Genomic DNA, 15695 nt, shown 5'->3' on the forward strand with positions numbered 1-15695 from the left:
GCATAGGATTATTATAGCTTAAACTTAGTTACTAAGTAACAGAGCACTGTGCAAAACAGGGTGGTGAGCAAAGGGAGAGAAAATTGAGGAGAGTCATGCGATGGGAGAACAATTAGTAGGGTTCATCCCTTCTGACTATGCACACAAACCAGGAGATCTAAAGAGATCAGTGGGGAACCTGTGGTGGGGATTTCCGGCCTTTCAATACTGAGTTAAATGGTGCAATTTATGAACACTGTTTTTGCTAAGAATTAGGCAAAACATCATACAATTTACAAGTTATTCTCTAACACACAGAGCATTCCAATATGCCTGGCTTGCTTGTACAGCTCTTTCCGAGCCATTGGCCATGCACCAGAATGACCTGAATGATTCCTGCAGGAAGAGCCAGCGATCCTGTGTGCTGTTCTCTGTGATACTGCACCTTCATGAAGGGCAGAGGGGTGGCAGGGCACCACCCATTATGAATAAGAATCCCTTTGTTGCAACCATCTATCTTTGCCCAAAATCTTAATTAAATGATTCATATATTGTAGGGTTGGGTTGTTATATATGATTTGTGCACGTTGCAAGTCATTGCACAAAAACTGAATGTTATTTTAGCCCTGTGATTTACACTTTTGTTTGCATAAAACTTGATCACAAGGTTTCCACGTGTTAATTTGTTCAACCTTGCCAATTAGTTTGAGAGAAAATCTTTTAAGGGTAGTCAACAAAATAGGTTTTGTCTTACTTTTCCTTGGTGGAATTCTGTGGCCTGGCACGTGAGCAATGTGCATGACTTGTGGGTATGCTAAACTGGCAGTGGATTGAATTATTTCACAAAGAAGAAAGTGGTATATGCTGACATTTTTTTAACCGTTCAAGCATTGATTGAAATACTCCTTAAATGATTTTTGCACATGCCATCCTAAAATAAACAAATAAACTCCCCTTGTTGTAATCCTGGATGCAGATGCACCATCCAACAAAAGGCAAAAGATGTTCCATTTCCATCCAGAGTGGGAAACCAATTGTTTTTCTTCCAGCATAAAAAGAAAATGAGCATCTTGAATCTACGATGACTAAGTTACAGTGGGGAAAAAAGAGTACCATTGATGGGCATTTTTTTGAAAATAATGTTCGCAAAGAAAGCGATCTGCACTCCTAAAAAGTAGACAAAGCAAACGCTGTACTGCAAATGCTGTTACTGAGGCATCCTTCAAAGTTGCTAATTATTTGATGACTGACAAATGTACTTTTACAGATGGTGCAATAGTGAAGGGTGCAGTGACACCCGTGGCTGAGTCTGTTGTAAAAGATTTTAAAAACATTCCGAATTTATGTCTGCCATGTCAGGTGCGCAGTTAGGTGCAAAGACTATGGCAAGGAGGGTATCTGCATTATCAGCCAATGTAATTGCTTATCTCTGCAAATGTTCCTTTTTCAGACAAGCTTCCTAAAATCAAAACTTTGATCCTGTCTGACACGATCTGGGTGCTGTTGCTTTTTCAAGCTATACACCAGATTATTGAACAATTTATTTTACTTTATTTATTTATGAGGCGCTGAAAGCCTGCAAGCCTGCAGGCATCGGAGCGCCATGAACAAATAGACATACAACATAAATACAAAAGGAACCAAACACCTTCAGCCCGGGAATTAAACATGTCAAAATTCATAATATACAACTTTCTCAGCAGAAAGTGGGCTAATCCACTATAAGATTCAGATTCTATGATCCTCTGGGCAGGTAAATACATAAACTGAGATAACTCAGTAAATTACAGGATCCACATTCAACCGGGACACAAAACTTATTCTCCTGGGTACACCATTCATCAATCTCCAGTCTATGAATTAATTTCAAGTCTGATTGTCTGACCGCCCCCGGCCCAGTTCGTTGGCGAAGCCATACCAGGACCTTATTCCTTAGGACATCTCTGGGTTCTTTCTCTGATGGCTTGTCAATATTGGAGATAATTAAATTCCTTTTATCCATAACAACATTTTGGATGGACTTCTCCCTTAGCCTTAGCATTGTGGATTTCATATCCGGAAATTCTTTAAAATAGATTTTTTTTTAACTTTCACAGAATCGCCACCTATCCCTAGGGTTGACAAGAGCTTCACAGAGTCCCCAATAAAGGAGGGTGTATAAGGTTCACCTTCTCCTCTTCTCCAGGAGGAGAAGCAATAGGACTCATTGAATGGTCCATGCCAACACAGGTGGGCGAGACATCAGATAACGGCAGTGTGATGGCCCGGAAAACCTTCTCTTGAAGGTGGAGCAGGCCAAGTGGCTGCATTATGGTGCTTCGGTGGAAACATTAATGAATCATTTTGACAGGATCTACCCACCTTCATGATATGATAGCTCCCCACACAGTTATCGAGGGAATCCATCCTATTGGTAAAGTCGTCGAAGTTTTGGCACAGATTTAATTTATTTATTGATATCAGTCTTTACCACATTCCATTGGTCCAGAGTGATCTGTTCCCGAGGTAACTGACGCTGTAGGTGTGGAATTCGTCAGAGAACGCAAGTCAAACTCAGGCCCCTTTCGATCCAGACTGACAATTATGGTTGGGAGAGAATTAAATGTCTCCCCAGGATTGGGTGAGCCATTAGCGGAACTCATGGCCTCCTTAACAATTGGATTCACAAAGGTACAGGATTTATCACATGTATCCTGATCACTGGCGTTAATAGGGCTAATGCCCTTGGCGCGGTAATCCTGTCAGAGACAAGCCTTTGCCTTCTGCATAGACTCAGAGCTAAGATCTTGGACAGGCGATCCCTCTTCAGTGACATAGTAGTAGCCCTGGGGGTAGTGCCCATGATCTCCTTGGTCACCATACAAGGGCTCATTACACGGACCTCTAACCCCTGAGCCCCTCGCTGGGAAGTATGAGTGCTCTTAAAGATATTGACAGTGGTCTCCACAACCTCCAGACCTCCACCCATAGTTCCAACTGGGGGGCTAACCACAGGATCATGAGTGGCGGGAGAAGAGGGAAATAAGACTTTGCTTATAATCTGCTTGCAGGGGACAGAGTGGCTAATTCACCAATCAGGGGCAGGGGAGCCACATTCTTAGCCACCATGCCATTGGTTGCACCCCTTTTTTTTACTCCCCACCCCCCCCCCCCCATGTCCATGGTATCAGTAAGGGGCAGAGAATAAAGAATGCCTAACAAGATGTTACTGCCTACTTAGATACACTTTACTCAAAGCAAAGGTGGAAGGTGTAATAGGCGGGACAACGGCCCGCTGAAAGCGACGCTGTATCACCACATGAACTCCATGAGAGCCCCGCGTTACTGCGCCCAGCCCAATTCTGCGTACTCCTGCAATGGTGAGTAGCATGCCGTCTCAGCCTTCACATTGAATTTCCCGAATTATTTACTACATTATGATTGCTTGACAATTTTTAGGAGACAGCTACTGATACAAATAATGAAATAAAGATGTTTTTGGAAGTTATTAATATATTAATAGCACAGTAAATGCATATGTTATTCATTTTTTATATAAAGATCAAATAAAACTCCCAAAGAAATCTTGGTAAAAATTCTCATATGCATGGACATCACCACTCAAGTAGCTCTCACCAGTAGCTCCCGCCTAAGTTTGGAGACCACCGACCTAATGGTACAATCTCGAAAGGAATCGGGTCATCATCTTTGTCGAAGATGCCTTGTAACAAAGTCATATAATCCCTTCGCGACTTCGTAATGAATATCTAAATCGAGAATTCCTTGACTGTCGATGGCGAGAGGCTCTTCGGAGCTGATGAGGACGTTGGTGGTGTTCAGTGCTCTCAAATTCTTGTCAATGATTTAACTGTTCCCGGGCTCTGAGGCGCATGAAAAGGACAGTGCTCTGAGACCTTGCCGATTAGCAATCCCTTAGCCTCTGGTAATCAGATTGTTCAAGGATTTCCTTTTGTTGAGGCATCCATGTAGAGTCTGGCCTCCTTCGTGCGAGTTGCCGTTAGTATTGAAAGTATTATAAGAGCCGCCCATTGAACCTTTATCAGGACTAGCAATAAAGTTGTCGTATTACAAGGACTTAGTGGTGATTGCATCACTAAAATGATAGGGAGAAGCTATGGCATTGATATTCTGCCTTCCATATTTCCAAATAATCCTAAAGCTCTGCTATTCCCTACTGGTCTCGGTTATTTACCAAAGGTTTCCTCTTTATTTCATTTGGAGCAGGCAGCGGTTCTCCCACTTGCTACTCAAGAGGAAATTGCATTGCATGCTCTGGATTTTAAGAGAGTCAGATTGTGCTAGTTGGAGAGGACAAAGCCTGACCACAAATGTAATCATTTGTTTCTGACCTTTGTAGGAGATCGTAAGGGTATACATGCCGAAGCGTCATCTCTCAAAGGTTGCATCAGTGCATTAGTCATCATGGCACGTGAGATCACACTGATCACCTATTTGCTTAAAGAGAGTTCAATCAGAGGCCTGTCAGCATCTTTGACTGCGCTTTGGAAGTCCCCTTGTTGGACATTAGCAGTCCTGACAATTGTGCTTCTCCTAGCACGTTTGTTTCTGTGATGACTCGCAAGGTGTTGTCACTGCTTTGGGTGGGGAAGCCCTTTTTCATGAGGCCACGGAGGTAAGGCTGCTACACGATAGTCCCCCTAGGGGTGGTACTCAGCGCAAGGATCTCATGGGGAGTAAGGACCTCATCGAGAGTAGCTACCATGACACCAGAATGCAGTATTCCTTTAACTCTCCCACCTTCCCTCAAAATTGCTCCAGTTCCACATTACCTATTAACCCCATGTGTTTTATGATATGATATGATATTTTATTTGTACCGTGCTCGTACACAAGAGTTTCAGAGCACGACAAGGCAAGGGAGGGGAACAGGGGAGAACAAAACAACAATCTTACTAGGCCCAGTGACATTGAGAACGTGCAAGTGCACGGGAAGGGAAATGGGGAAAAGTGCATGGAAGGGGGAGAGTGGAAAGTGCAGAGCAGAGGATAGACAGATAAATAATAATATATACAAAAATAAAATAGATAATGTAGCAATATACAGGGGTAGTGCAGCCAGCAAGTGGCAAGTGCTGTGTTTACGGCAGCAGACTGGGTAAGTCTGATAAGTGCATAAAAAGAAGAAAATAAAATGGGGAGCTGGGGGACTGTATGGGTACAGATACAGTCTCCAGTGCAAGGGGTGGCCGGGAGGCAGTGCAGAAGGGTGGCAGGGTGCGCAGGTACCTAGGCCAAGGAGACAGAGGGTGACCAGGTGAACAGTGCCAAGAGAGAGCAGATCAGCAAGGGAGGAGAGGAGCAAAGACAGATGCAAAGAGGAAGGTCTTGAGGTGCTTCCGGAACCGGAGATGGTTCTCCTCAGGTTTTAGAGTGGAAGGGAGGCTGTTCCAGAGGGAGGCCCCAGCCGAAGACAGAGATTTACCCCGGCTCATTTCTTTGATAAACGACTGACCCTGGGGGAGTTAGAGGTAGAGGAGCGAAGAGCTCGAGAGGGGAGGTATTTGTGGAGGGATAGCTGAAGGTATTTTGGACCCAGGCCCCTGAAAGCCTTGTGGACAATGCAGAGGGTTTTCAATTTAATCCTTGCATCCACTGGGAGCCAATGGAGAGATTTCAGAGCTGGAGAGATACGATCCCAGGGATTGAGGCCAAGGACAAGTCTTGCAGTCCTGTTCTGGATTAGTTGCAGAGGGCGAAGAGTAGAGGCAGGTAGATTTAGAAAGAGGCTATTACAATAGTCCAACCTAGAGAGAAGCAGAGCTTGGGAGACAGTGAGCTTCTAGGGGAAGGAGAGGAAAGGAAGAGTACCTCTGAGGAGGTGCAGTAGGAAGTTTGACTTTTTAGAGACCTCAGAGATGTGGGCGGAGAAGGAAAGTGTGGAGTCAAAGATGACCCCAAGGTTCTTAGCCTCACAGGAGGGGATAGGAGGAGGGCCAAGCGAGGCCGGCCAGAGAGAGAGGGGAAAGGATGGAGAAGGGTTGCCGATGAGGAGGATCTCCGTTTTGCTGGCATTCAGTCAGAGATCATTGGCAGCCCACCAATCTTGAATGGCAGTTAGGCAATCAGAGATGAGGGAGGGAGAGGAGGTGGCCGAGGGCACCCTGAAAATGAATTGAGTGTCGTCAGCGTAGCACTGGAAATTAGAGCATAGAATGGCAATGCAGTGGGCGAGAGTTGTCAGGTATTGGTTGAAATGCCAGGGCAAGAGGTTAGACCCCTGGGGAACACCACAGCTGGAGAGGAAGATAGAGGATAGGAAGGACCACAGTTGGACTTGGGAGGGTCAATCAGAGAGGAAAGAGATCAGCCAGGCCGGAGCCCGATCAATGATACCCAGGTTCTCACAGAGACGGTTGAGCAGGATGGTATGGTTGACTGTGTCGAAGGCAGAAGAGAGATCGAGTAGGATGAGGACAGAGGGAATGTTAGAGTCGAGGTTGGAGAGCAGATCTGCACAGATGTTCAGGAGAGCAGTTTCCGTGCTTCTGGCTGCTCTGAAACCAGATTGGTAGTCATGGAGACAGCCAACAGAATCAGAATGAAGGTTAAGCTGAGAGATGGCCAGCAGCTTTTCCAGGAGTTTGCCCAGAAAGGGAGTAATGGAGATTGGGCGTTCGTTAGCAGGACAGGAAGGATCAGCTGTGGGTTTCTTGACAAGAGGATGCACAAGGGAGTGTTTCAGAGGGGGGGGGAGGATCCTGAAGCAAAGGAATGGTTGCACAAATCTGTAAGTTCCAGAGTGTGGGTGTCAATGTGGTCCTTGATGCTTTTAGAGGAACAGGGATGAACCGGTTTTGACGAGGCTTTCATAGATCGGACTTTTTTAGCGACCTCATCAGGGGAGAAGAGAGGAAAGGAAGAGAAGGAGGGATGGGGGGTGGTTAAAGGGGGGTTAGCAAGCGCAGACTGAGGGGGAATGGAATGGGGAGGGGAGGAGAGGGTGGACAAGATATCCTGTTTTTTTTAGATAAAATGAGAGGCAAGGTCGTTGCACAGAGCTTGGGAGGCAAGAGGAGGGGTAGAGACTGCAGCAGGGTTGACAAGCTCCTTGCAGATTTTGAAAAGTTCAGCTGAGTTGTTAGATGCTGCAGAGACATGGGCTTGAATGTGGACTCTCTTCTTGATGTGGACAGAGAGCCGGTATTCCCTTTGGAGCAGGCGACAGCCCAGTTTGTCAGAGGATGAACAAGAAGCCCTCCATTTCATCTTAGACGCCCAACACTTACGTTTAAGTGTAGCTAGGTCGGTGTCGTACCAGGAATTACACTTGGCTTTGGACTTCAAGCGGATCCAGGGTGTGAGTCAGCCAGAGGAGGAGAAGGGGGAGAGAAGGTAGCAGCGAAAGCCTCAACTGACACACGTTTCATAGATCGGATGTCTAAGAAGGTAGGTGGCTATGTTGGGGTGAGCTTGGTTTGGGGGGAAGAGAGTGAGAGATGAGAGGAGAGAAGGCAGTGGTCACTCCAGGAGAGAGGAGTGGTCAGAGGAATAGAGAGGGGGAGGCCAGAGGATATCAGCACATCAAGTGTGTGTCCTGCAGTGTGCTTCGGGCCATAAGGGAGGATAGAGAGGGAGAGGGAATCGCAAAGGTCGCGAAAGAGCATAGATGAGGGACAGGGGGAATCGAGGTGGATGTTGAGGTCACCAAGGAGGAGGAGTTGAGTGGTAGAGATCAGGAGGGAGGAGGAGAGGTCAGCCCACTCAGAAAGAAAAGAGGTGATTTGCCCAGGGGGGCAGTAGAGAGTAACAACAGTAAGAGAGTGGCTAGGAGAGATTGAGGCATTCGAAAGAGGAGTAAATCTGAGTGGGAATGATAGTGGCAGGAATCCACTCGGGAAAGATCAGGGCTACACCCCCTCTGGGCCAGGTGGATATGGGCGCACAGAGGATCTTGTAACCATCAGGGAGGAGGGTGTCAAAGCTCGTGACAGAGCTGGCCGTGAACCATGTCTCCATAAGACCGAGGACATCAAGTTCCAATTCTTCAAGGAGGTGGCAGATGTCCGAGGAGTGTTTGACAGCAGAGCGAGAGTTGAGAGTGGCAATATGAAGAAGGTTGCCGCCTTAAAGACCTTCCGGGGAGGGGTACAAATCAGAGGTATGCCCTGCAGAGTTGTGAAGGTAGCTTGAAGAGGGGCAGAGGAGGAGGGAACAATGGGGATTGTAGCCAAGGAATGAGAGGAGGGGACACCTGGAGATGAAAGGAAGTTGATGAGGCAAGGGAACCACCTATCGAAGATGAGGAGATTGGCCTGAGGACCTTGGACCATGACAGTGCCGTTTAGGTAGACATTAAAGATGACTCTGGAGGAGTCAAATGAAGCCATGAGGACTTCCCAGCGAGTGCCACTGTTAATGGGAGAGGAGGAGACAGGGCAAAGCATAGAGATCATATCATATGGGGGGTCCATAGATCCGGCCAAGGAACAATAAAGAGGATGTCAGTGAGGTTCTGTCTGGAAGAGGCACTGGTATAGGTATCAGCAATAGGGAGACCACGGTTTGAGGCCAATATATCCTCTTTAAACTACTTCTTTCCAGACTTAGTGAGAAGGGAAGGATAGTTGATAGAGAAGCAGTTCGAATAGATGGGGGAAACAGAAAGCGCCATGAGTGGGAGGAGAGGAGGCAGAGGGGGGAGTAAAGCAAGTACAGCAGTATAGAGCAGTCACTGGGCTAGCAGGTACAATCAATGGGCAAAGTTAAGCGCAAAGCACACCCAAAACACATCTCAGGCAAGAACTACTGGGACGAAGAAGAGGCCACGAGTAATGAAAATCACGAACGAGAACAAACTCACCCGCTCTAGTCTTGTGAATGATCCTATTGGCCAGCTGTCATGCAAAGGCAGAGAGGGAAGAAAATGATGGCGCCTTTGTTTTCGGCATGGCGTTGACTATGAGGGTGACTAGATGAGTGCAGAGCAAAGAGGCAGGTGGCGTCTGTGGGGGAGAAGCACTCACAGAGGGCCTGCAAGGTGGAATGAAGGGAAGTTACCCATCCATAACCGAAACTGCTAGAGTGCCACAGCACTGCCGCCGAACTGCAGAGGTGAGACGCAGAAGACCGGAGAAGAGCCCGGTGAACCGAAAAAGGTGCCAAGCTCCTGGGAGACCCACGAACAGCCAGAGGTTGAGGGCCAAGACCCCACAGGTAAAAGGGTGGCCAAGCCCAGGGTTGGGGAGACCCAGAAGGGCCAAGAAGCCTGTAGTGAAACACTGAGGGAATCTTCACAATGGCAGGGAGACCAAGCGAAGGGGGTCTGGGACCCTATGGCGAGAGCATCTCGCAACTCATAACAAGAGGAGAAACAAACTTTGAATATACAAATACGACACACAGACCTTGGCAGGGTAGTAAACCAAGGCTGTGGTACAAAGGCAAATCATGTTAAGAGGACTGTGAAGTTAAGGAACTAGAGGGGGTCTGGAACCCAGACAGGGGAAGTACGCACATAGTATTAATACAGACAAACATGAAGTCGACAGACGTACGTGACACTTATAGATATTGGCAGGAGAGTAAACCAAGGCTGTGGGTAAAAGTGAAAAACAGTGAGTACCCATTTGGCAGGAGCGTGGACCAGGGAGGGGGTACTGAGAAAGGGTCTGGGACCCTCAACACAGCTTGGGAGAGAGAACCAGGCTATTCTTCTTTGTCGCAGTACCTGGAAGCCGGGTCTGCTCACAAGGGGTCTGGGACATTCTAGACGGCTTGGAAAAGGAATACAGACTATTTTTCCATGTCACAAGGCCTGGGAGAAAGGTCTGCCAAGTAAAGACAATAATCTATCTTGTTCATTGAAAAAACAAGGAAAGCTTGAAAGGCTCTGGGGAAAGGGAAGCAATGCATTGAATCTTGTGCAACATTAGTTTACATTTCTGCATCTTTTGGATCTTTTGTTCGAACTACAAGGCAGGGCAGAAGACAGACAGCCAAGAGACAGTTCCCCTTTGCACCTTTTGTTCAGTTTAGTTTGTGGGGGATAGGTTAGGATTTGGACACCGGACGGCAAACTCTGAACATTCTGGCACAGACTGTTTTCTTTAGTTAGTTTTGTTGAGGCAGGGAAATCCGTCATAGCAATAGGGCTAGTTAGGACTTCCTCCAACCCCCCACCTGTTGTTATTACAAATAAAAGCATTTACCAATGAACATGCCAGCCTTGTGTCCGTCTCTTACTCCTACCACCTCGCATTTCACACCACCAGGTGTCCATGCATTGGTCTTTCTTTAGAGTCAAATGTTGCATTCTATACTACAGCAATAGTAAATTCATCTTGGAGTACAGGAAATTAACCGTGAGGGTGTCGTTTATTTGAGGTTCAAATGCAACACTACTGATTTGGTATACCCTCCTGATTAAGGTCTGGGATGATGTAGAGCGCCAGCGGTAACACTTAGATTACGTATTGTAATCCTCATTATGCTGGTCCTCCTCCCTCATTACAGTATGCATATCCCACCCAAGCTCCCAGCAGCGGTGATGCATATTCAACTGAACTGTAAGGATTGGGTATGACGGGAAGTGCCTAATGCTCTCTAACCTCCACTCCAGCTCTCCTTCTGTCCTCATCCTCCTTGAGCTTTCATCTGCTTTCGACACGGTCAAACACACCACCCTGATCAACAGACTATGTGTGAACCTGGGCATCACAGATCAGGCCCTGACATGGCTGACCTCCTTCCACCTGGACTGCCCCTCCCAGGTCCAACTTGGGCCCTTTCTCTCCACCACCTCTCTCTCCACATGTGGTGTCCCCCAGGGCTCTATCCTTTCACCCTGCCTCTTCGATGCCTATCTGGCCCCTTTGGCCCACCTGATCTCCACCTTCTCTTCTAACTTTCAGTGTTATGCAGATGACACTCCACTCTGCTTCAGGCTTCCCTCAGCCTCCTCAACCTTCCTCGCTCATTCCTGACTCTCTAGCCAGGATTGCTGTGTCTCCAACGATCTTTGCCTTAATGCCAGTAAGCCTGTGTATAGGTGTGTTATAAATGCCATATCATATCATATCATATCATATTAAGACAGAGATACTTCTCATTGGAAACCCTGCTCCTGCTTTCCCTCTCTCTCTCTGGCCACCCTTCTTTGGCCCCCAACCCTTACCTTACTGTGAGGCAAAAAACCTTGACGTTTTCTTCAACCCCACTCTCTCCTCCTCTCCTTACATCACAGACCTTTCCAAAAAGATCCACTTCCAGGTGCACCTCCTCAGAGGTATTCTACCTTTCCTCACTTTCCCCCAGAAGCTCACTGTCTCCAGAGCCCCAGTTCTCTCCAGGCTGGACTACTGCAACAGCCTCTTTCTCAATCTGCCTACTTCTCCTCTTCGCACCCTGCAACTAATTCAGAACAGGACTGCAAGACTTATCCTTGGCCTCAAGCCCAGGGTCCGTATCTCTCTAGCCCCGAAATCTCTCCACTGGCTCCCAGTAGCTGCAAGGATCAAGTTCAAGACCCTCTATATTCTCCACAAATCTTTCTGCGGCCAGGTCCCGCACTACATCCAACACTCTCTTCCAAAATACCTTCCATCTAGAGCCCTTCGCTCAGCTACCTCCAACTCTCTGAGGGTCAGACGCTTCTCCAGGCAGAGAGTGGGGGGTAGATCTCACTCCTCTGCAGGTGCCTCCCTCTGGAACGGCCTCCCTGCCCCTCTCTGAATTGAGCCGGACCACCTGAAGTTCTGGAAGCAGCTCAAGACCCTCCTTTTCTCCTCTGCCTTCTCTCTGTCTCTCCCACCCTTATTAACTTACTTGTCTGCTGCACCGACTGGTTGCTTGGTTCCCTCAGAGTCTCACTGGGTACAGGCTCCTCAACAACCAGTCTTCCTTGCACTGCCTCCTGGCCTGTCACGCCCTTAGGGGCTTTAACTGTAACACCTACAGGCCACCTGCCTCCTTGCACTTGCCCAGAGCCGCGCTGCCCTGCCTGCACTTACTCAGAGCCATGCTGCTGTTACGAGAGGTGGTCTTTTCCAGCCCCTTACCATTCCCGCCCTGACGGATCTTGCCTACGCTCATACACGTAGTCTGCACTAATTACCCTCTAATTACCAACAAAATCACATTACCATGTCTTGTTAAAACTCAAATACTCCATTTTGTGACACACCAGACGCCATCTTTTACTAGGCCCAAGAATGATCTCTAAAAGCCTGTCTCTCCCTCTGCCCAGCGCCTCACACAGGCGCCTCACACAGCCAGCCCAGGCGCCCTCTGCCTCCTGCCAGTTCCGCACAAGCCCTGTTCTCACTGAGGTTCAGCCACTCATTGTTGCAACAGTTAGTATCATCCCAGGACATGTGATCTCACTGCACTGTGTGAGACCAGAGCAGGCCCTGCCCTTGTGTACATCCATCTCCACTAACGTGCCTGTGCTCCCTCGACCCCCAACCCGCTGAGCCATAACCCACTGGGCCCAAGCCCCTCAGCTCTTTGATACAGATACACATATGACCCTTCGTAGTGCCCAGATAAGAACACCCACCATAGTCCTAATCCCATGCACCAGTATATTCTCTACAGAAATAACAAATGTCCATTCATATCATGAGGCATCAGGTAGATCAAAACCCCCAAGACGGGCACCTGGGTCTGGGGCTCTTTGTTTTATGGGTGCCTGTGTACTGAGAGCATAATGCCCTTATACCTGTCAGCGAACCCTGAATGTACCCCCATTCATGCCAAACCTTTCTGATTGTCATTAGTCTCATGCCCTCAGATCCTGTTATTGTAGTTTAGACAGTCAGGGAATGTATCACTTTGCCAACACGACCTTCACCCCACGGAGATGAGCCCAGCTGTCCCACGTGCTGCGGGAGTCACACCCAAGCAACCACCAATCCAACACCGTCATCACCTAAAGATACATAATGTACTGGTGTGTCTCACCAATTGTATTGCAGAATTGTGTACTTATAGCGTGGTGTCACTAGTGACGCGATTTCATCTTATAATGTACTGCCCGTGTGATGTTTGGCAAAGCGCTCTCGGGGCATCGGAGTTCTCTGTGTGCACAACCTATCTTACATAAACTTTGTTTGACTTGCAATCTATCTCCTGGTCTCATTCCCCAGCAGGGTGTTTCCATTATTTGTTTTTTTGGATATCGTGTTGGGGAGTGGGTGCCTTTACTGCCTGGATCACACTTCCCGCTTTCCTCTCCCTTGCACTTCTCCTCTCTTTCCCCTTGCACTTCTATTGTCGCACTTGCACGAGATCCGTATGACACAAAGTATGTGTCTTCCCCGCCTTGTCTTGTGGCGCCTAGAAACACTTGTGTACAGGCGCATCATACATGCCACATCATGTCAGCTAGCCCTTATTTTACTGGTAAGAAGAGGGGTGGGGCTGAGGACACTACAGATTAGAAGAAAGAAAAAGAAGTTGGTTGGGTCTTGTGGGAAGACTAAGCCTCATGACTGAGCACTGTGACAAGGGAGTAAGACCAGCGTAAAAGGATTAGCATTAGTGATCTAAGCATGCATGAAAATGGGTAGACTGGAGCAGGATCGGTGAGTGGTGTTCACTGGCCATCCATCTCTATGATTTCCTTCCTAGATGGAGGGTCTGCCTTGTACACTTGTGGAGCAAGGCAACAGCTGATCATTTGTGCATTCAGTGAGACTGAATCCAGCTCACTATCTGAGGCCCATTAGCACTCTCTCGCACAAAATGTTCTGATTTGTTCAAGGAACTGTCACTCATAATCAGTCTTCAACATACTCACACACTCATGTTCTCGCTGTTTTTGTGTTAGACGGGCACTTTGACTGCACTCTGGCGCTTCCTGTGCTTTTACCAGAGGTCGTGATGCAACTCGCCTTTAATAACAAAATTCTCCTGCAAGTAGCATATGTTAGAATTACAAATGCTTTACTTTCAAGGTTTTTCTTTCAAAGCTTTCAATGAATTGTTACTGTTTTTTTTATCATAAACATACTTTCTTGGCATACTAACTTTAGGTTATATATATCACAAATCTAAGATCATTAAAAAAAATTCTGTTACTTATTTTACTGGGGTATAGAATAAAGCACTCACCTCATATGTACTTGTCAAATCCAACCGATAGAAAACTGGAAGGAAGGTCTCTGCACAGAAAATGCTTGTCAAGAGGTAACTGGTGCCCTGCAGGATTAGGATCGTCCCAAATCTATAGACTTCCGCCGGCATCGCCAGTAATGTAATGGCAGACATGAAGCTGGCAGTGAGGGACAGAGCCACTGGAAGGGCATTTAAACTCCTGCCACCAAAAAGGAAATCCTTGGATGTAGTCTTGCCCGCCCCGGCAAAGGCGTGATAGATGCCGATAACAGCCGAGATCAAGAGCATCCCAGCGAAAACCACACAGTCCCAAATGCTGAAGGATGCGGTCTTCCCTGGAGCGCCCATTCTCACCCTTGCAATTAAGACAGATGCAAGTCTAAGACAAAGTGATAGAACAAAAAAATAAAACTGGAAATCCTGGGACACAAACAAGGGAAATCTTGAAATGATGTGTCGGTGAGAGTATCCTTCTCATGTGCAAAGCAATGCCCTAGAAAACTGGAGAGTAAAGTTAATCCTTGTTGGAACTATAGGATACTGCCAGGCTACTTCTCAGAGCTCGAAGACACACAAAGCAATCACCAGTGTACCTTGATAGTCAGGAGGACACACACTTAAGTCAACAAACACATGTAAACTTCATATAAAACTGGGTTTGGGACTTCCCCGACTGGCTCAGTGGCTTTAGAGACGCAGCGGCTCTGCTATGTAAACATGCAATCCATGGTGGCAACGGGAACTTAGGCGCTACCATAAGAGGTGATCTGTTTCTGGCAAATGGCCGCCTCTCTAGAACAGACGTGAGTTTCCGGGGTAATGATGATGGCAGGCCGCCAAAAATGTAGTTCTGGGGAAAGCGGGGTAAGGACTACCAGTGATCCCCTAGCTGAGTTCCTGAAAAGATCGGGGGAGACAAGCCTGGCACAGACTGGCAGGGAATGGGGAAGGCAGAACTCGGATCAGAACCACTCATAGGCAAATGAGAGGTTTTTCTTTACCGCTATTGCTTGGTCGCCTCATTGGGAAGAAGGCCGTGGAGTGCTTATTCAGGAACTCAAAAAGCATGTTAATTTGTGGGATTGGGGACTGACTTTCTATCATACTGAAACATTCAAAAGCCTTAACAGGTTTGCAGGAAGGCCTTGCACGTATCTAAAAGCACAAGTGTACTTGGACCGATTTCCGAGAATGTGTCTCTGATTCTGATGAAATACTTGTAGAGCTAGAGCACTGTGTGGGGCTCGGTATAACTTGCTGGTAAGTTTTAGATATTGCCGCCGGCTGTGCCAGCAGAAAGAGAAGTTGGACACTATCAGGCACGTCTTGACAGAGTGTAAAGACACGGGTGGTAATTATACACTGTATTTAGGGAAATTGGCCAACTTCTGGCTAAGATGTGGGGAGCATCTCGACTGGTTTTGGGGTGTGATGAATCGGGTGGTACTGAACTGAACTCTGAATAACGTATTTCTTCTGGATTGTTTGTGGTTTCATATGGAATAAGTTCGTTTTTAATGGCTGACATTGTTTTTAAATGTAAAGGCGAATGATGTTTCCGTACCTAATGTCTGTTATGTGCCATATAACGTGTATACATTGTGTGAAAAGTTAATTAAACTAAAACACACTAACACACA

At 47.2% G+C, this 15695-nt stretch overlaps 1 protein-coding gene across 1 annotated transcript in view; it reads right to left on the reverse strand.

Moving 5' to 3' along the window:
• Positions 1-14403, reverse strand: part of LOC138514391 (sodium-coupled monocarboxylate transporter 1-like) — a 987363-nt gene extending 972960 nt beyond the window's left edge. Inside the window, exon 1 of the mRNA XM_069629873.1 lies at positions 14053-14403. Within this exon, the coding sequence (XP_069485974.1) occupies positions 14053-14403 (351 nt within the window). The remainder of the gene's footprint in view (positions 1-14052) is intronic.
• Positions 14404-15695: the final 1292 nt, after the last annotated feature.

Source organism: Ambystoma mexicanum, chromosome 12 (assembly GCF_040938575.1).
Source record: "Ambystoma mexicanum isolate Mex_15411 chromosome 12, UKY_AmexF1_1, whole genome shotgun sequence".
NCBI lineage: Eukaryota > Metazoa > Chordata > Amphibia > Caudata > Ambystomatidae > Ambystoma > Ambystoma mexicanum.